Here is a 22221-nt window from a genome sequence, read left to right as displayed (position 1 = left end):
CTGCAGCCCACCAGGCTCCTCTGTCCATGGGATTTTCCAGACAGGGATATTGGGGTGAAATGCTACTTCCTTCTCCAGGGGATCTTCCCGACCCAGGGATCAAACCTGGGTCTCCCGCACTGCAGGAGGATTCTTTACCATCTGAGCTAGGAGGGAAGTCCAACTACGATGAAGTCATTTTTGGTGACCACCAAAACTATGAAAGAGAGGCTTGTACTTGATGTACAATTGTACTTGATGTACAATTTGGAGTCTTCCAGCTGAGAATTAACCCACTAAATAAATGTGTGGCAATGAACAAAGACGACAGAAATGTAGATATGAAAGTGCTCAAACTCTAAAACACTACTCAATTACCAGCTATTCGTCAATAATTCAGTCTTATTACTTAGAGTGAAGCTTCTGGTCATCATCTTTGTGTTCAATCAACAAAATCTAACAACCAAAATTTAAAAATTGAAAGGAAACACTAAAATCTGTCCAGTTACCTCATAGCAAGCGTCAGAATCTAGACACGTGTAAACATTCTGCTGCATAGTTAACATGTCCTGCAGCAACACTCTCCAGTGAGACTCACTGACAGGAGGTTGCCTAGGAGGAGAAAAAGAAAAAAGAAAATTGCTATTGTCAGTTGACCAAAAGTAAAAAAATTGGTACCACCATTCTATATGCCACAAAGCTCCTAGATGATCAACAGAAGTATATTTCATTTGAATTTCCAGGGGAAAAAGTTTGGAATAAAACAGAGGTAAAAGGTGGGCAGTGACACAACATCTCTGATGTTGTGAGCGACCTCAGTCACAGGCGGCCTAGACACAAAACTGGAATAGCATTCTCTGACTATGGCAAAAGTATACATACAAGCTGTGAGGTTCTATGGTGAAATAAAGGACATGGCCTAAGACAAAGCAGCTATGATACAGCAGAAAAAGCACTTGGAGACAAGAGAATGCATTTCAAAATTCCATCTTCATCACATTACAATTGCAAGCAAGGGATGTTCTTAACTTCAACCACACGTGCAGACAGAAAAGGCCACAGAGGCCACACATGGCTTGAGTCTGGAAGTGAGAAGCGCAGCTGGTCAGCAGGGCAGCCTCAGGGTTTCCCCTCAGTGGGAGTCTCGGCAGAGTCCAGGGAGTCTGGGACAGTGCTGCGGGGGTTCCTTCCACCCAGGTGCCAGCCCAGGTGGGACAAGACAGAGCCCTGTAAGGCAGCTGCAGTTCCTATCTGGCTTACGAAGACACTTCATTCCCCACACAACTTGGTATCTATTTCAACAATTCCATAGCCACAGTGTTCAGGGTAAGCCAGTGACCACACATGGGAAAGTTCAAAATAGCAAGTCGCTATCAGGTTCCCCAGGTTATCGACAGTTTCCTCCGGTCAGAAGCAATTTACCAATCGAGCACTGCTCGGGCTCCAGCAGTGCGGCCTACACAATCTAGCTGTTCAAATACCATGTCATGGTAGTTTCCAGAGTCAGAGTTAGATACTTGACGGCTCAGCTTCTTCTGCAGCAGCAGACAAGGTTTTGTTAACAATGCCCCAGGGACACACATACTAGCTCTGTGACTGCGAGTATTTAATACTCCTGAATTTCAGATTTCTAACTTAAAGTCCATCTCAGACAATGATAAGGAATGGAAGAGATTAATGTGGATAAAACAGACAATTGAAGCAAGGTTTTTCCTAAATGTAAAAACAGGCTCAACTGCCTGTATGGAATTGAATAAACTTACTAATTTCTTTGAACTTCAGATCCCTTTTTTGTATATTATGTGGATTAACTTAAATGAGAATGTATGAAAAGACACGCCTCATATTTTTCTGGTACAACAGAGCATTCAACAAATGTGAATGAATGAATGTGACAGTTACAAACACACTGTTTTTCTGTCACATACACCATCACAAATATTGCCTGGTAGGAGGGCGAATGTGCTATAATTCTCTCCACCTCTCTTCAAAGTTCATCTTTGTTGACTATCTATGAGTTTGTAAACACCATTTATGTTTATTTTCTAGTTTTGAAGTTCTTATAATCATGAATCTCATTGCTTGAAAAGGGTAGGTTTTGTTTTGTGTTTGTCAAATACCAACTGGATGTTTCTTTTCCATGCATTGTTTTCTTTCTTATGCATTAAAAACAAAATTTGCTTCTAGCATTTTATATTTGTTACACAAAATGAACAATTATTTCTATCCCATATGCAATAAAGCTTAAGAGAATACATTCTTTTCCAGCATACAAATACATAAAACAAGCTGACATATTTGCAAGTCTTCAAGGATAATCCCTGAAGTGCTTCCCTTAGTTAGACATTGGTATGTGAACTCTTTGGGTGGACTTCAAAAAATTAAAGGGCTCTTTCAAATTTGGCTTGCAGGCAAAAAAGTAGCAAAATGTTTGAAAAACTGAGTGTCCATCTTGCACAAGCTTCATAAAACCAGATCTGGGCACTGTCTAGTTGAATTCAAGTTCTCATGCCCAGCTGTTCTTCTGGAAACCAGCAGCGCGGGACAGATGGTATTAATGCTTGCTCACACATGGCTAGCTGTAAGTACAAGTTCTAATTAAAACAAATTATAAGACATTATTTCCAGTGGTCTTTTCAGAATACATTCAGTAAATAAGAACCAAGAGTAGAACTTGGGGGCACTATAACAAGAGCTTTGAAAATTGACAGAGAGATACCTGAATACAAACATGATGTATTAGTTACCACTTTGGAATGAAGGCATGTGTTATTTTCCAGAGAGAAAATAGTACAGCATTCAAGATGGTAAAACCTCATCAGTGACACAGTCACTGAAATCTGTCACCATTTAGAATATGCATAAAAAAGTTCTATAGTTGCTGAAGGTCAAGCCGTGGTAGCATACGTGAAATAATTAAGATTCATTTCAAGTTGACTACCTTGAAGAAAGAGGCCATGCTCTCTTACATATTCTCAGTAAGTAGAATGCCATAAGTAGAAATTAACTTCAAAGACTTCAAAAGCATTTGAGAGATTCAATGGAAAGACAGCCGGTAATCTAGCAGCAGCACCAACACTTTCTTTTTTTTTTTTTTTTCTTTTCCATTTATTTTTATTAGTTGGAGGCTTATTACTTTACAGCATTGCAGTGGTTTTTGTCATACATTGAAATGAATTAGCCATGGATTTACATGTATTCCCCATCCCGGTCCCCCCTCCCACCTCCCTCTCCACCCCATCCCTCTGGGTCTTCCCAGTGCACCAGGCCTGAGCACTTGTCTCATGCATCCAACCTGGGCTGGTGATCTGTTTCACCCTAGATATACATGTTTCGATGCTGTTCTCTTGAAACATCCCACCCTTGCCTTCTCCCACAGAGTCCACAAGTCTGTTCTAAACATCTGAGTCTCTTTTTCTTTTTTTGCATATAGGGTTATCGTTACCATCTTTCTAAATTCCATATATATGTGTTACTATACTGTAATGATCTTTCTCTTTCTGGCTTTCTTATTGAAGAGTGTGTTCTAAGGTAGAGCCAACATGGTGGGAAATACTGACCAACTGTTTACAGCTGTAAAGAAATCTTAAGACTTACATTGTCAGAATCTTCTAAGTTATTCATTTAAAAACTGAGAGATGGCCAGTGACATATAAGATTCCAAATTACTTGTACGGTGACTATAACACTTCCTCTGGATAAGCTTATGATTTCAAGGGAAATGCAAGGCACATAAATCAATAACTATAATAAACTGTCCAAAAAGAGATGAGGAGAAAGTTTTAAGACTTCCTATAAATTTACAACAATTTTCAGACTTACTACAGATCTATAACAATTAACATAGTATGGTTCTTAGAAGATAGACTAATAGATCAATGGATCAAAATAAAAAATTCCAAAATAGGCCCCCATTAAAAGGATGACTGATAGTCAACAAAGATGCAAAAACAATTCAGTACAGAAAGGATAGTCTTTTCAACAAATGATGCTGGAATATTTAGGTATTAAGAAAAAATCTATATCATGAATGATAAACAAAAATGAACTCTCAAAATGGGCCATGAATCTGCCTGCAAAAGGAAAAAACTAAAAATTTTACTACAAATGGCAGGAGGAAATCTTTGTGGCAAAAGTTTCATAACATGACATCAAAAACACAATCAACAAAGGACAAGCTGATAAACTGGATCTTCTCAAAATGTATAAAATATGCACTTCAAAAGACAGGTATGAGAATGAAAAGATAAGACAAATGGGGGGAAATCTCTACAAAAGCATATATCTAAGAAAGAACTCGTATCCCGAGTATATAACAAAACTCAAAATCAGTAAAGAAACAAAAGTTCAGTTTTAAAATGATCTAAGAAGATACACTGATGGCAAATAATCACATAAATAGATGCTCAATGTTATTACTTTTTGGAGAAAGGAATTAAAACCAAAATTAGACACCACAACATATTAATACCTATTAAACTTAAAAAGACTGACCATACCAACTATTGACAAGGATGGACTTCTCCTAAAAGACTGATTAAAAAAAGAAAAAAAACAGTACAAATGCTTTGGAAGACAGTTTTTCCAAAAGTTAATCATCCATCTATCGATATGATCCTGCCATTCAACTCTCATGAATTTATCCAAAGGAAATGAAAGCACATGTCCATACAGAGACGTCTGCATGAGTATTCATAGCAGCTGTATTTGCAAAAGCCAAAACTCAAAATAAACCAAATGTCCCTCAACAAGTAGAACAGATCCACAAAGCACAGTAAATCCATCAATGGAATAGTAGTCAGCCAACAAAATGGAATAAACTATGGATCCATGATACAACTTGATGAATCACAAAATAATTATGTTGACTGAAAGAAGCCAGACAAAAAGCATACTGTTATGACTCCATTTACATCAAATTCTAGGGAATACAAAATAAGATACAGAGACAGAAAACAGATCAGTGATAGCCTGGGCAGGGGATGGGGAGAAGGAGGAGGAGGAATGGGATTATAAATGCGCAAAAGAAAGCTTTCGGGGTGATCATTATTTTGATGAGGTGAAGACTTCATGGGTACATACGTGGATCAAAACTTATCAGCTTCTATACTTTATATGTGCAATTTATTATTGGTCAATTATAATCCAGTGAAGTCAGAAAAAGAAAAAAAACGCAGTATTTGTTTCTAATCATGCACAATTATCAATTAATTGTGTTTATTACTCACTTTCGACCGGTGTGCCTAGTCAATCTAACCATCAGCTTGCGTGCCTCTTCTGAGCTAGACTGAGTATTTTTAACATAGGAAATTGGTTTCTCAAGTCCATGTTTCTCCAAAATCTCTGACACACTGCAAGTAAAAAAGAACTTTTCAATACGCTTTGCTACCAAACAAAACAGCTCTGAGAATCTTCAACATACAAGCAGAACTTAGGTTTAAGTACTTAAAACAAAAATAAAAAAGTAGCACGAAGAATGACCCAATTTTACACATTACATTAATTCTTAGCCAAAGAAAAGCTAATAACTATACACCAAATTTTATTTCCCCTACTGACTTTTATTACAATATTCTTGGGGTGAGTTAACATCTTTTTAAAACCCTGGCATATCCTCATCTCAAAATCTCTTTCACAATTTTGCTATACTCTAAAAGCATCAAGTCAGCAAAATAAGCCAAATCTATCACTGCAATACCCAGCTTTAACTCTTAACAACCCTAGTGAGTATTTTGTTATAGGCAAGGCTCCTAGAAAAGCAATAAGCAAAGGATTTTAGAGCTGGAAAACCACAGAAATACTGTAAGGCTCAATCTTCCTAAGGAATCCATTCTATAAACAAACAAATAAGATTCCTGTTCTTATATGGATTTTCTTAGGATATCTTATTCCATAATTATCAGCACTGTATATACATCTTGTTGTTCTCACCAAATCTCACATTTATGAATTAGGTCATATAAAATTCAGTAACTCTTCATAAAGGTAAGTTTAATGGGTCATTTCACCTGACATTGTATACACTAAACATTTATCAACTATTAGTGGCTATGTGGTAAAATTGGAACAGGAATGAAAAGCTTTCCTTTTAAAAGGTTAGTAAATTAAGGTGAACAGTGAAACACTTGTGAATCATCCAGAAACCTACAGGGTGCTACTGTTTGCCTGAGGTACTGAGAGCATAATTTGACTATGAACACAATTCACAGTTACATCCAGGAACATGTGGTGAAATAAATAATGTTTCTCATGCAGCAATAATTTTTTATGAAATACATTATGCTTATTATACAGTATCTCTTTGGGAAAGCTCCTTCCCATTTCATTAGGGAAATAAAAGAAACCATGTAGATTTGTAAGGAATGAATCTATATTGACTTAACAAATTAAGTTTTGTTCAAACTATGCTCAATTTTTTAGAGAGGCTGTGGGGAGGAGAGAGACATCAAATTAGTAGATTCCAAATACTTGTACTTTACATACTAACACTATCAAGTGATGTTATTACATAATTTCCACAACTGTATATTGGAAGAACAAAGTTTATTATTACTAAAATTTAATTTTAATGTAAATACTTAAAACTTACATATAAGCACATTATATATAAATATAAAAATGAACACTAGTAAACAATATTACACTTTCTGAATAGCAACTTGGAAATTTTCAGTCTCCAAAAGAGCTTAATATTTCAGTTTCACAGTAAAGAATATTGCTAGTTACTACTATAATCCAAATATTCAATCAAATGTCAGTTCAGTTCAGTCGCTCAGTCGTGTCTGACTGCAACCGCATGAACCGCAGCACAACGGGCCTCCCTGTCCATCACCAACTCCCGGAGTTTACTCAAACTCATGTCCATCGAGTCGGTGATGCCATCCAGCCATCTCATCCTCTGCCGTCCCCTTCCCCTCCTGTCCTCAACCCTTCCCAGCATCAGGGTCTTTTCAAATGAGTCAACTCATCACATGAGGTGGCCAAAGTATTGGAGTTTCAGCTTCAGCATCAGTCCAATGAACACCCAGGACTGATCTCCTTTAGTATACCCCAAAAAAGGAGTAAAGTAAACACTGTTTGCTGGCAGAAGTAGTAACTGCTGAAGGAACTAATATTTCTTATTTACCTACTAAGTGTGAGGTACTTTAAAAGCTTAAAGTGAAAGTGAAAGTCACTCAGTCGTGTCTGACTCTCTGAGACCCCATGGACTGGAATTCTCCAGGCCAGAATACTGGAGTGGGTAGCCTTTCCCTTCTCCAGGAGATCTTCCCAACCCAGGTCTCCCTCATTGCAGGCAGATTCTTTACCACCCTAGCCACAAGGGAAGCCCTTAATATAATATTAGTTTCATATCTCATGAGTTAGATATTATAGGTATTACAGCTAAGAAAACCATAGGCTCAAAGATCACATAGCTAGTAAGTGACAACACCTAGATTTGAACACACTTCTAGTCTTCAGAGAAGGCAATGGCACCCACTCCAGTACTCTTGCCTGGAAAATCCCATGGACGGAGGAGCCTGGGACTCCGTCAGACACGACTGAAGTGACTTAGCAGCAGCAACAGCTACTAGTCTTCAAAGTTCATGTTTCCACTACTGTAGCATTCTGCTGAGATAAGCTAGCATTAGACTCATTCACTCCCAGGAGAATCAAACAAATATGAGATCAAAGTAGAAATGACCACTGGGCATATTTAATGTAACATTTCTTGAACAGATGTCTTTAATCAGCATAGACCAGACTGCCAGTTTTCTCACCTGAGAATGTGCTCCAGTTGGTCTACCATGTCATGAAGGACTGTCGTGACCTCTGTTTTCTGACTGAAGGATAAAAAAAAGAATTAAAATTAAGTTTTAGTAGTAGCTTTTTACCTAAAATACCAAACTCAAGTTTAAAAAAAAATGATGTTTCCCTTGGACGTTAATAAATTAAAGTGGTTATCATACTGTCCAGGTAAAATGTCAGTCTCATCTCCTACACTCATTCAGCATCTTTCATAACTCAAAAGAGATTAAGATAAAAAATACTAGAACAGAACAGTATTTTCTATTAAAGATTAGTGAGATATGGGCAAATATTTTCCTAAAGACTTTTAGTTTAGTTCTGATGAAAAGCAAAAAAGAATTATAAATCAACTGTAGTCTTTCTTCAAAGAAGTGATAAAGAATAAAGCTGTCATTTATTTGTTTTTTTTTAAAACAATAAAATAGATTAGAAGCCACGGGCCTCACAGTGGCTTTGTCCTGGTCCTGTCTACACCACCTGTGACTCTCATAGGACGTGTCCACTAGGATTCTATATACTCAAGGGTCTTTTACATCTCATCCTTCACACTGCCTCCACTGTAATATTTAAAAGTGAAGGAGAAGTACATAGTCATCATATAGATAATTCCTACCAGGGAGTTGAGGTAACCAGCAAACTCTCTCTCAGGAAATAATTAGATGGGACACTAGGAGAAACATTACCACAAAAAAGATCATAAACTAATAAGAACATGGCTGACAGGACAGACTTAGTACAGTATAACACACACGCAAGTGAAAGGAATATGGCAGAAAAGTTAAGCAACTGCTATAAAAGCCCCCAGCCGCCCTCTGCAACTCTGTGCCCCAGCCTTGGAGGGACAGCTCTCAACTGAGAACAACTGTGCCCAACACACTCTGATGCCTTCCAACCAATGATCTGGCTGAATTCAAGCAAGATCTTATGATCTGATGAGAAAACCAAATAAAAATCTCATCTGGACTTGGAAAATTAAGAGTGACCTACCTTGAACACCAAAACCTCACTATTTTTAAAACTATCAATTTGTCCTGGTCTAAATATATGTGGCAATTATTTCAAGTAATTTACAAAGATTATACTGTCTTTTTAAACCAAGTTTTCAGCTTTGGACTGCAGTGATAAATTAGGGTATATTCCACTTAAAGTCCTTCAAAAACAAAAGATCATTTGTCAGAGCTAACTTCAATTAACATACTTATTCAGAAATAATATTCTTAAATTATCATTTTGTAGCTTTACAATAAACAAGTTGTCACTGATTTTCAGAATACAATGTTCTTCCTTTGTGAATGACATTCACAAACATAATGACTAAAGATTTTTTTTCAGCCAGGTGGAATGTGCAGTCTAGGTAAGACACAAGAATCTAATATCCTAAATACTGAAAAAATATATGGTTAACCATTTGGTAAATAAAACCATTTAATCACTGAAAATAAACAACTAATCACTAAGAGAATGTAAACTGACAAACTAGGCATGAGGAGCAAAAAGAACCAGAGTAAATATTCTGAAGGCCTATACTTTAATACTAGACTAATTTATAATTGAAATTATTTAGAAAATTACAATAATGAAATACAATCATTAAGAAATAAATGGAACAACAGAAGATTATCGTGCTTTTTGTGTCTGTTTACCAAAAAATTTTTTTAAAAGTCTGTTAGATCAGAAACCATTCATCTGAAGCTGAAAAAAAGCTTTTGCGCACACACACACACACACACACACACACACAAGGCATTTCTTAGCCTACACACTCTCTGAAAACAAATATACTCATCCCCTCATTATAGAGAAACTGAAAGTCACTCAGTCATGTTCAACTCTTTGTGACCCCATGAACTATACAGTCCATAGAGTTCTCCAAGGCAGGATACTGGAGTGGGTAGCCTTTCCCTTCTCCAGGGGATCTTCCCAACCCAGGGATCGAACCCAGGTCTCCCGCATTGTGGGTGGATTTTTTTTTTTTTTTATTGAAGGGTAATTGCTTTACAGAATTTTGCTGTTTTCTGTCAAACTTCAACATGAATCAGCCATAGGTATATATGCATCCTCTCCCTTTGGAACCTCCCTCCCATCTCCCTCCCCATCCCACCCCTCTAGGTTGATACAGGGCCCCTGTTTGAGTTTCCTGAGCCAGACAGCAAATTCCCGTTGGCTGTCTATTTTGCATATGGTGATGTAAGTTTCCATGTTACTCTTTCCATAGATCTCACCCTCCCCTTCCCACGTCCATAAGTCTTTTCTCTATGTTTCTCCACTGCTGCCCTGTAAATAAGTTCTTCAGAACCATTTTTCTAGATTCTGAATATGTGTTAGAATACAACATTTATCCTTCTCTTTCTGACTCACTCCACTCTGTATAGTAGGTTCTAGGTTCATCCACCTCCTCAGAACTGACTCAAGTGTGTTCCTTTTCATGACTGAGTAATATTCCATTGTGTATATGTACCACAGCTTCTTTATCCATTCATATGTCAGTAGGCATCTAGGTTGCTTCCATGTTCTAGCGAGCTGCGCCACAATGGAAGCCCCCTCATTATAATGTCTACATAAAAAAAAAAAATGTTCTCTGAATATCATCATTCAATTGATATAATGACTAAATCCCCTCACAGTAGGCAAATTACTGGTTATAAGTTGATAGATAAGCTCTAATTGATATTCATGCCTCTTTGACCTTACTGAAGAACAAAGTCTAGTATGTTTACTTTTAAAAATTGCACATGTCAGTTGGAAGTCAATGATTTTTACCTAGATGATTCAAGGACAACCAAGGGGGGATCAAGCAGGCAGAGGGACCATCATGTCATCCCTGAAGATCATGTAAAAAGAATTTCCCCAACACTTCTGCCCTATGAGGTGCTTGTCAAGGAAAGGGCTCTGCATCTCTTGATACCCTCTGAGAAAAGCACTTTGACTTGAGACACTCTGACATCCACTGGGCTGAGTTTTTAAAGGATGGGTAATGATATTTTGCTAAAAAATTGTTAAGACAATCCACATTACCAGTCCTGTGCTACCTACAGAACCCCCATGGCTTCCAGAGGTAGACCTGCTGCTCTTCACCAAAGATGTGAAGGAGCCTGTGGTCCCATCTGCACAGTTTTCGGTAATAAACAGATGCTGAGTCCCCCCGTGATTACACCTTTTCTTTCTTTCTATATTCCCTAAACCTGGACTAAGGAAGGGAAGTATTAACCACTAGTACAGTCTCCATTTAGCTTTACCAGGAACAAGACTATTTGCCTTGATTCCTTCTTGGGGTCAGCACTTCAACTCTTAAAGAAAAGAGATCAACAATCAGGATTTATGAACCACCTAACATCCCTGTAACACAATAGACAGAATGCAAGATTACCCTATCCTCCAGAAATCAAAACTAAAACAAGACAGATAATCTAGCTGCTCACAAATAAGGCAATTTCCTAAGGACCCCTATAATGAAAAGCCTTCAGCTTGTCACAAGACATCCAATCAGATATTATCCAATAAGATAGCAATTATTACTTATTAGATATAAATTAATGATCAAGAATCATTAGACATGGAGGAAAGGACCTCACAGTTAAAGCAGAGATGCAAACAAAATATGAAAAATCAAAGATCATGGCGGGGTGAGGATAATGCAGGGTGTATAGAAAGGGTTTATGCATCTGTGAAAAAAGAGCAGGATATTATTTGGTTTTAAAGTGAATGAGGAAAAATTCTTGGAATTTAAGAAAGCCAAAATAAATTTTTAAATTCAAAATAAGGATTAGAAGATAAAATTGCAGAAATTTCCCAGACCATATTACAAAAGGTCAAAATGTAGGGAAAAAAATAACAAAAAAAGGCAGTAAATAAATTTAAAGTGTGCAAAAAAGAAAAATAGAAGGGCATGCAAATAAACTGATCAAAGAAACATAACAGGAAAAAATATAAGAAAGAATAGTCTGAAGGACATGAGTTTCCAGGTTGGAACACACTATGTAATGATAAACACAGATTCACAATAAAATACATCCTTATGATATTTCAGAACATTAGAGATGAAGGGTAGGAAGGATTCCAAAAACAGAAGAAAAAAGCCATATAATAGCCTTGGACTTCTCACTAACACTGGAAGGAGAAGATAAGAGTGATGCCTTCAAAGCTCACAAGCAAAAGGACCATTAACCCAGATCTCCAAGCAAGCCAAGCCTTTCAAGTGTAAGGATGCAACCATGACATTTTTCTGACATGGAACAGTCTTAAAGTAAGAATGCTTCTATGTGATATTTGACAAGAAGCTATTCAAGACTGTGTTCTATCAAAGTGAGGGAATAAGTAAAGAAAGGAGAAGATAGTAACTCCAGAAATGCAACATAACAACAGAGGAGAGATGACCAATGTACAGCAGAGTAAACAATAAATGCATACCAGAGGAGGAGAAAAGACAATTCTAAGACATTTCTTTGAAGTAAGAGAGAGTGTGAAAGGAGAAAAGAAAGATTACCAGATATTTTTGACCCTGAAAAGGAGTTTTAGACTTCTGTTAGAAGAGTAAGGGGAATAAATGGAAACAATGACAAGGAAATTATTCAATCCAAGGGAAAAAAATACATAAAGAGAAAATACAATCATAACTAGCTCTGTGTAAACAGTATATACATAATCACAACGATAAAAATACTTCTTTAACTACACTGAGAAAACGGTTAGGAGAAGTAGGTATGCGGGCAGGGTAGGCTTCCATAAAACACAGTCAATAATCATCTGAAGTTGGAAAATCAGTAAACAATATGAGTATAATATTTTAAAGGACACAAAGTTGAGGGAAAAAAACATGATCTGTAATGAAGACAGGTATCCAAGGATGGGGCATGAGAGTAGCCCAAAACTGTTTGTCGATTACAAGTCTCCCAGTGTCCTCATTTTAACTAGTAGATAATATTATTTTATAGTTAAAGATTTGAAGGGGATTACGTTCCCTTGGACACCTTAATTTCAGAATAGCTCCCCCTCACCCCCACCAATGTGTTTTTATTCACGACACGGACTTTTCAAACTGAAGACAACCTGACCTCTAGAATATCTCAGTCTGTATTTATCTGGTTTTTTCTTCAAGGTGTTATTTAACTTGTTCTCCTATTCCCTACATTTACTGTAAACTAGAAGTCCAGCTTAAAGTACTGATTAGATTCAGGGTAAATAATTTTACTTCATATCGCTTCTCACCAGGAGGCACATACTGCTAGGCTATCTGACTCTAAGTGATGCCATTTCTGATAACTTGATCAAACGTGACAATAGTCAGACTTGAACTTTATAAAAGTAAATTTCCCTTATGAAATTACAAAAAAAAGTTAAAAATGTCTTCTAAAGTAATACCATGGTACCATGCGAGTATTCCTTCCCCATCAAGTTTTCACGTGATTTCAGTACTATTAAAGATGACACCAGAATTTCTGCTTTATGACAGAAAGTGAAGAAGAACTAAAGAACCTCTTGATGAAAGTGAAAGAGGAGAGTGAAAAAGTCAGCTTAAAACTCAACATTCAGAAAACAAAGATCATGGCATCCGATCCCATCACTTCATGGCAAATAGATGGGGAAACAATGGATACAGTGAGAAACTTATTTTGGGCTCCAAAATCAATGCAAATAGTGACTGCAGCCATGAAATTAAAAGACTCCTACTTCTTGAAAGAAAAGCTATGATCAACCTAGATAGCATATTAAAAAGCAGAGACATTACTTAACCAACAAAGGTCCATCTAGTCAAGGCTATGATTTTTCCAGTAGTCATGTACGGATGTGAGAGTTGGACTATAAAGAAAGCTGAGCACCGAAGAATTGATGCTTTTGAACTGTGGTGTTGGAGAAGACTCTTGAGAGTCCCTTGGACTGCAAGGAGATCCAACCAGTCCATCCTAAAGAAAATCAGTCCTGGGTGTTCATTGGAAGCACTGATGCTGAAGCTGAAACTCCAATACTTTGGCCACCTGATGCGAAGAACCGACTCATTGGAAAAGACCTTAATGCTGGGAAAGACTGAAGGTGGGAGGAGAAGGGGACAACAGAGGATGAGATGGTTGGATGGCATCACCGATGCAATGAACAAGAGTTTGAGTAGGCTCCGGGAGTTGGTGATGGACAGGGAAGCCTGACAAGTGGTAGTCCATGGGGTCACAAAGAGTCAGACACGACTGAGCGACTGAACTGAACTGAAAGATTACATGAAACAATTATTTCACAATGGGTTGCAAAATCAGTGACTTTTATCATTCATTACACACACACACACACACACACACACAAAAACAAATATTTCCTTGGAAAGAAAAGAGAGAAAAGAAGAAAGAGGTGGGAGAAAAATAAATAGAGCATGAGGAGGACTTCTTGTCTAAATAGCTGATTCTGCAAATGAGGAAACTGATGACCACATAAGTGACTCAGCTGTCATCACAAAGGCATAGAGACAGGCCCACTAATTTTTCATTCAGTGCTTTTCCATGTGCTTTCATTAACTTCTCCAGATATGAAATTTATAATATATACTACATTTTTAAAGTATAATTAAAGTAATGATTGTTGTATGACTTTCAAAGAGAAAATACAAATCCGGTTTGCATACATCTAAATGATCCAAAAGAATGTTATGTAAATTTCTACTTAAACATAAGCCCTGTTAAAAATATGTATATTCACTCCTCAAAAAATTAAAAATAACACTACCATATTATCTAGCAATTCCACTTCTGGTTATACATCTGAATAAAACCAAATCACTATATCAAAGAGATATTTGTACCCCATGTTCATTGCGGCATTATTTACAATTCCCAAGATACAGAAACAATCTAACGACCCATCAAAGGATAAAGGGAAAGAATAAAGAAAATGTGATATACACACACATGATAGAATACTAATCAGCCATAAAAAAGAAGGAAGTCACCCATTTATGCCAACATGGAAGGACCTTGAGGGCTTTATGCAAAGTGAAATATGTCAGACAGAGAAAAACAAATACTGTATGATCCCACTTACAGGAGGTATCATACAAAAAAAAAACCACAACCAAAAAAGATGTCAGATTTGTGGTCACCAGAAGGGGAACTGAATAAAGGTGGTCAAAAGGTATAAACTCTCAGTTATAAGATAAATAAGTACTGGTGATATAATGTATAACATGATGACTATTGTTATACTGAAGTATGTTGTATTGGAAAGTTGCTAACATAGTAAATCCCAAAAGTTCTCATCATAGGAAAAAAGTTTTATTTTAAATGTGATAATCATTTCACAACATACGTAAGTCATTATGCTTAAACCTTAAACTTACATTGTGCTGAATGCTAATTATATCTCAATAAAGAAATAAGATGTAAAGAAAATGAAGTATGTATATCCACACATTATTATTTAAAAGTTTTATTCAGGGCAAGGGCCAAGAACAAACAATTCATAGAAGAAAGACAGCTAGCCCAAAAATATGTGAAAAGATTAATTAGAAACACAATTTAAAACAAAGACACATTATTGTCTATCCACTTAAAGTGCTTCTTGTTGTGGTAACAGTGATATTGTTTATTTTTTAGAGGATAATTATCAAGGTTGACAATATTATAGTGATTAGAAAACCCATCTTGAGGCAACAGGTTTGCATACGATTTCATTTTCTTCATTTATTTTATATTCCCCAAATTCTCTATAATGAACATTCAAGAAGCAACATTTTCATTTTAACTGTTAAAGTAAAAAGACAGAACCACAAAAATGACACACTGTGGACTCTTACCCATATCCTCTTTGTGGTAGACATTCTAATATGTCATAGCAAAGAGCAAGCTGGTCATTTCGTTCACAGCTATAGATGCATTCTAGTGCTATTGCCATTAGTTGGTCCTGATCAGGAATGATTTTTTGCTGCAACTAGAGAAATAAAGCATGTTGTATGAAATGTCAATAGATTTACATTCAGTTTTGCCATATACCAGTACAACGGTCAATAGAATATTAAATAGTGCAATTAATCAGCTGCAGAAACAAATCTTGGCTTTTTTTAGCTTACAGACTTTTGGGGTCTTTAATAACTCTAAATGAAATTGCATTTTAATTACAGAATCAGCGAGAAAAGACAATTTGTACCCATAAGCCTTGCATCTGCTGAAAACAGATTCTTCAATTTATGACCCATTTAAGATAAAGTAGACAGAAGAAACATAGTGAATTAAAAAGGCAATTCATTAAAAACAACATTTCTAACCCTAAAGCCAAATTTTATGTTTCAATAAAAAAAAAATACATAAAATTCCTTAACTAATATTCAGAGATGTTCAAACCTGCTATTTTCAGTATGCATTAAGTATTAGTCATTTAACTCAACAGTATTGACATTTTATTCAAAAGAAGTCACATTGTAATGCAGTAATATTCATATCCCAAGACATATTCCATATTTCTGATGCAGAAATATGGCTATTTAGGGTCACTTTCCCATTGCAAGCCACAAAGGGCAAGGGCCATTCTTAGAGTATTTTCTGAGATATAGAAGTAACAGATTTGTGCCTTGTTTTGTATTGCAGGCAGATTCTTTACCATCTGAGCCACCAAGGAAGTCCTTTCTCATCTATAAAACTGGGATATTAACATCTTCCTCATAGCACTGTTGTGAGAATTAAATAAATTAATACAAGTAAAATGCTTATATTATTGCCTTCAAAACAGAAAACTGAAAGTATTTTCTTAGAGCCCTTTACAACAACAAAATAAAGATTAAGATGATTTCCACAATAAAGATCTACTGCTTTTCAACATTTTAGTAGAAACTCACAAAAAAAAAAAAAAAAAAAACCCCAAAACAGCAAAGTGATGAAGAGAAGCTGCCCCAAAAGGGTATTTTCTCAATAGAAAAATCACATCAACAGATGAATAGAAGAAAAGGACGCCAAGAAGAAACAATGATGTTACCAGGGAAGTAAAGTTTTCTAAAGTAGTTGGGCTACAGGATTTATATATATGTTCTTCTTCAAGGTATTACAAAATAGATCATTAATTTGACATCAACATTTGACAAAGAGTAAGTTACCTGAGGTTGCAAAGTGACAAACTGGTGAAACAGGGGCAACGCAGGGCACGATAAAAGCGTCAGTAAAGGTTAACCAAAGTAGCTAACTTTTCTCATTTTCTTATTGTGTGTCTGTGCTGTGCTTAGTCGCTCAGTCGTGTCTGACTCTTTGCAGCCCCATGGAGGCAGCCCGCCAGGCTCCTCTGTCCATGGAATTCTCCAGGCCAGAATACAGGAGTGGGTTGCCATGCCCTCCTCCAAGGGACCTTCCCAACCCAGGGACTGAACCCAGGTCTCCTGCATTGTGGGCATATTCTTTACCATCTGAGCTGCCAGGGAAGCACTAGTGTGTGCCAGGTAATGTTTCTAAGTGCCTCATGTGCATTAATTCACAAATCCTCAAAACAATCCTGTAAAGTCAGTACTGGTGTTATTCCGATTTTACATAAAAGTGAAGTCACTCAGTCGTGTCCGACTCTTTGCGACCCCATGGACTGTAGCCCACCAGGCTCCTCCGTCCATGGGATTCTCCAGGCAAGAATACTGGAGTGGGTTGCCATTTCCTTCTCCAGGGAATCTTCCCAACCCAGGGATTGAACCCAGGTCTCCCAAATTGCAGGCAGGCGCTTTAACCTCTGAGCCACCAGGGAAGCCCATTTTACAGAAAAGGAAGTGTAAAAAATTTGCATGATATAATATACCATAAACAAAGTCAAAAGATAACCTACCAACTGGGTGAAATATTCACACTAGAAACCACAGAAAAATAATTAATTACACTAATACACATGAATTTCTAAAAGTTAAGGCACAAAGAGACAAAAATCCAAGTGAAAATTGGAAAAAAGAATGAGCAACAGAAAAAAGGTAGGAATGGACAATTCACAAAAATGACAATGCCTGTGAAGCACAAGGAAAAATGATCAAATTCACACATATTCAGAGACGTACAAATTAAAACAACACTGAAATGCCATTTTTCACCCATCGTGGTGGCAAAAACTTTTTAAATATGACAACATATTCTGTCTGCAAAGTTGTGGAGAAAGAGCCATGCTCATACATCACTGGTGGAAATGTAAACTGGAACAACCTATCTGAAAAGAAATGCAGTAATACCAACACAACCCAACCCGTAGAGCCCAGGATCCCCTTGTAGGAATATACCCTAAAGATATATATATGCCAACAACACAAAATAAATATGGACATTGTAGCTTGGTTTGTAATTATAAAATACTGTGAATAGCATAAAAACCTAGTGGGACTGAGTAACTGAGTTTTCCACTTTAATTTACAGAACCATACATGGCAAGTGGCTACCATACTGAACAGCACAGTCCCAGAGGCACTTTTCAACTTCCTAAGGAGTATGAGTCCAAGGCAGGCCAGCAGGAAACTGCAGCTGAGAGTTCATGTTAAGCAGACGATCCCCTGTGTCCTCATTGCTGGGATACAGTCTTGGATGTTCAAGGAGAAGGGCCAAGGAAGTATCCAGTGCTTCTACTCTGGACCCCGAAGGCTCACACCCTGTGAGTACTGGAGAACTGGAAATATGGCAGTCTTTTTGAAACCTGAAATAGCTCAATCCCCATATGAGAATGGTGGGCACAGCAAAACAAGAGTGGAAATTACTTGTACATAACACTGATTTTGCATCAGAATCATTGGATAAATGACAGCCAGATCTTGACTGATAGGTAGGTATTTATAATTAAAAGAAGCGAAAGTGTTAGTCACTTAGTTGTGCTTGACTCTTTGTGACCCCATGGACTATAGCCCAGGCTATAGCCAGGCTCCCCTGTCCCTGGGATTCTCCAGGCAAGAATACTGGAGAGGGTTGCCATGCTCTCCTCCAAGTGATCTTCCCGTCCCAGGGACTGTACCCAGGTCTCCTGCATTGAAGGCGGATTCTTAACTGTCTGAGTCACTGCAGAACCTCTAAGTGATGGAAAGGGGCTTGATTATCTCAAGCAAAGGAAACATCGTCAAAGAACATAAAAAGGCATAAAAGAACCTGACAGAGTGATAAGGTGAGTAGTGTGAGTAAACGAGTGCCTTCGTAGAGGGAAATGAGGCTGAAGAGGCAGACTAAAAGAAGACCCCAGCGAACTTTCTACACCACTTACCACAGCCCAACATTTACCCCGAAATGGTAGGTCACCAGAGACTGCAAAGATCAAGACATGATCAAATTTGCATTGCAGAAAGATAACACTGATAGAGACAGCAGATTGGAAAGGAAGAGCCCATCAAATACCATCGTTCTCTGCTTTGATGTTGACAAATTTCAACAAAAACAAATGGCTATATGTTTTATTCAAAAGGCACATGCTAAATTGCCAAGTAAAAACAACAAAAAGCTGACTATACAAAGGATTTACAAGACTCTGTAAAGAAGGAGGATCACAAACAAGATTACTGGAAAGAATTTAAAGTCACTTCTTTCTTCCTCATAAAACATTCATATTCAATCCATCCTGCTTCTCACATAGCATTCTGCTGTCATAAGCAACCTACCCCTGGCTCACAGTAAACTACCCCAAACTTAAAATCAGAATACTAAGTGGAAGGTGCTTATGAGAAGATGGAAAACTTTAGTCAATAAACAGACATTTCTGACAGACAACCCTTCCAGAAACCAAAAACTGTGTGAGCCTAAGTAAGCAATGCTTTCCTTTCTGTCTATATTACACTGGCCTATGACCATACACCTTAGAGGATTTCAGATTGCTAACAAAGGCAGTACAAGAACATCCAATTAGAATTTAGGACTAGAGGAAGCCTTCAACGGCTTCTGCTCAAACCACAACCTGAGGCTTTAACTCTCACTACAAAGTTAGTGTCTCAAAGTACTATGCCATTCTGCATGAGTCCCTCCAATGGAAAGGGAGCCACTAATCCCTTGAAACAGCATATTTTATTCATAGCTAAATTAAGCAGTTATTTATGTTGCAAAAGTATGCCTCGTTTAAGAAAACAACTTACCACCAGTGAATGTGAAAAAGTATGTGAACCCTATAGAAAGACAGATACACAGACAGACAGGTAGACAGTCTTAAGCAAATGTGAGAGCTATTTAGAATAATCAAAAGATCGCCTTTTGAGATTCTAAAGAACTTAATAAATATTGTGAACGTCTTCAAGGGCAGAAATCTTTTCTTCTTCTATTACAGTAAAGCACAATGGTTAAGAACATGTCTGGGAAATTAGAAAATTTATGTTTCAACCTAAGCTCCTTTCCTTACCTTGACCTTGGGCAACTGCCTAACCACTCTGTATCATGGTTTTCTTTTCCTGTAATATCAATATAATAAACATATCTACCTCCCAGGATTGTTACAAAGATTAAATAAGTTAATACTTGAAAAGTAGGCCTATGGTAGGAAATCATTATCTTTCAACTATTAAGACTTTTTGGTACTGCCTTTTCCACAATGTAGTAGTAAGTCAATACACTTTGAGTATATCAATCAAGATAAACATCAATGATGAACTTTCAAGATATTTTTGGACTCAATCTATAAAACATTTTTAAAAAATAAAATGACCACCACTTCTGGTTTGAAGAGAAATTACTTGCAAAGCCAAGTATTACAAATTTTGTAAATAAAACGTAATTCTTAAGGGGAAACTGTACAGAGACTTTGAAGACGTTTCTACTTACATCAGGCTTGGAATGCTGAAATATCTTCAGGGGTAACTTTAAGTCCCCTTTTGCTAGAGTTACTAAATATTCCTTTAGCAGCTCATTAGCCACTCCAGGAGACTGCTTCTCACAGCGATGAAGAAAGGGAACCATCCACTGGTAGGCGCTTGTCACATACTTGTCCTCAGAACACTGAAAATGCATTTCACCAAAACAAACACACGTTAAGTTAAATATTAACACCTGGTAATACAGACAAGTCATAAAGATCAAAGATAAACAGACTGACAAACAATGAAAGCCAACACTTTCTCAAACAGACACTCCAGTCCATGCCTCATAAGGACCCCAGAGGCAGCAGGAGAATCACCTGCTGTCTGGGGTCGGCAGAGCCAACACAAGAGCACTGGAGCCCATCTCCTTAGTGCCATGAACACACTAGAGGGACCTCACAGCCTAAGCCCAGCATAATGACAGATTCAGAAACATGATTACTAGAATGACAGCTGATTTAAATATGCCTAGCTGGGGGGGGGCGGGGGATAGTCATATATAGATAAGCATGGATGAAGGGCAAAGAAGGTACAAAAACAGCCAAAAAGGTTTCGGATGACTTCAGGGATTTATTCATAAAATTTAATTTTTTTTTTTAAGTCAAGAAGCCTTCCTTTATTGACTAAGTTCTCTGGTTTGAAGGCTACTACATCTTTTGGCTTTGAGATACATATTCATCAAAGTACATAGGGAACACTTAAAAAGAAGCTTTTAAAATCAAACCTACACTATTCATCAATAATCTTAGTTTCTCAATGTCTTTCATCTGCTGCAGTTCTTTCAAGGTTAGGGTTAAATCACACCCAGCTTCATAAACCAATGCTTCTAGAGTAACCAAATTATCACAGAGAACCAGCAAGCCAGGAATATTCCGCTCCATTCCAAGTCGAATAAGCGACAACGCACAGTCAACCTAAAAGGGAAAGGAGACAGTAAGTCTCTGAGTATTATGTCTTTCTTTCACATATTTTCTAAAGTAAAAACTCCAGTATAGAACCTAACTCTTAGTCATTTTATATTAAAAAAATCACATTATCATTAATATTCTTATTTAGTACAAAAACATTAGACTTCTTCACAAAATATACCAGCACCAAACTGCCTCAAAAGAATCTAATAATCTGCAAGAAAAACTGAAAATAAAAATAAAAGACAATCATCTTCAATTCATAGAGCATTACAGTTTTCAGAGCTGTTTTACATGCCTACTTAGTTCTCAAAACTTGGGAGGGTGTGGGGACCATAGATATTAACAATAAGTGATAATGGGCTTCCCCTGGTAGCTCAGATGGTAAAGAATCTGCCTGCAGGAGATGCAGGTTTGATCCCTGGGTGGGTAAGACTCCCTGGAGAAGGAAATGACAACACACTCCAGTATTCTTGGGAAATCCCATGCACAGAGGAGCCTGGCAGGCTACAGCCATAGAGTCACAAGAGTCAGACACAATTTAGTGACTAAACCACCACCAATTCGTGATAATGTGAAATTAATCTGTGTTCATTAGACCATTCTCCCCAAAAGAACGTTCTGCTTCCATATTCCTGTTCAATACCTCTTCTTTCACAATGCCACCCACATAGATGACATTCAATAAACACTTAATGAATGACTAACTCTGGGAGACAATTTCTCTGTCTCTATACAACTATTTAGACCTTCTTAGAGCAAAACAAAGAACAATTTTCCTATAGATGCTCGACATACAGCAAT

At 37.2% G+C, this 22221-nt stretch overlaps 1 protein-coding gene across 1 annotated transcript in view; it reads right to left on the bottom strand.

The window, feature by feature from the left end:
- The window catches only part of NBAS (NBAS subunit of NRZ tethering complex), a 312019-nt gene that overhangs the window by 167812 nt on the left and 121986 nt on the right, over positions 1–22221 (bottom strand). The window contains exons 24-29 of the mRNA XM_070451500.1: positions 21238–21423; positions 20475–20648; positions 15539–15672; positions 7740–7802; positions 5208–5330; positions 489–591 (exon numbers count right to left, since the gene is read on the bottom strand). Coding sequence (XP_070307601.1) covers positions 489–591; positions 5208–5330; positions 7740–7802; positions 15539–15672; positions 20475–20648; positions 21238–21423 — 783 coding nt within the window. The remainder of the gene's footprint in view (positions 1–488; positions 592–5207; positions 5331–7739; positions 7803–15538; positions 15673–20474; positions 20649–21237; positions 21424–22221) is intronic.

The sequence above is a fragment of the Odocoileus virginianus genome, chromosome 2, assembly GCF_023699985.2.
Source record: "Odocoileus virginianus isolate 20LAN1187 ecotype Illinois chromosome 2, Ovbor_1.2, whole genome shotgun sequence".
Taxonomy (NCBI): Eukaryota; Metazoa; Chordata; class Mammalia; order Artiodactyla; family Cervidae; genus Odocoileus; species Odocoileus virginianus.
Note: the sequence above shows the minus strand (reverse complement) of the source record. Positions and strands in the feature narration are given on the sequence as shown.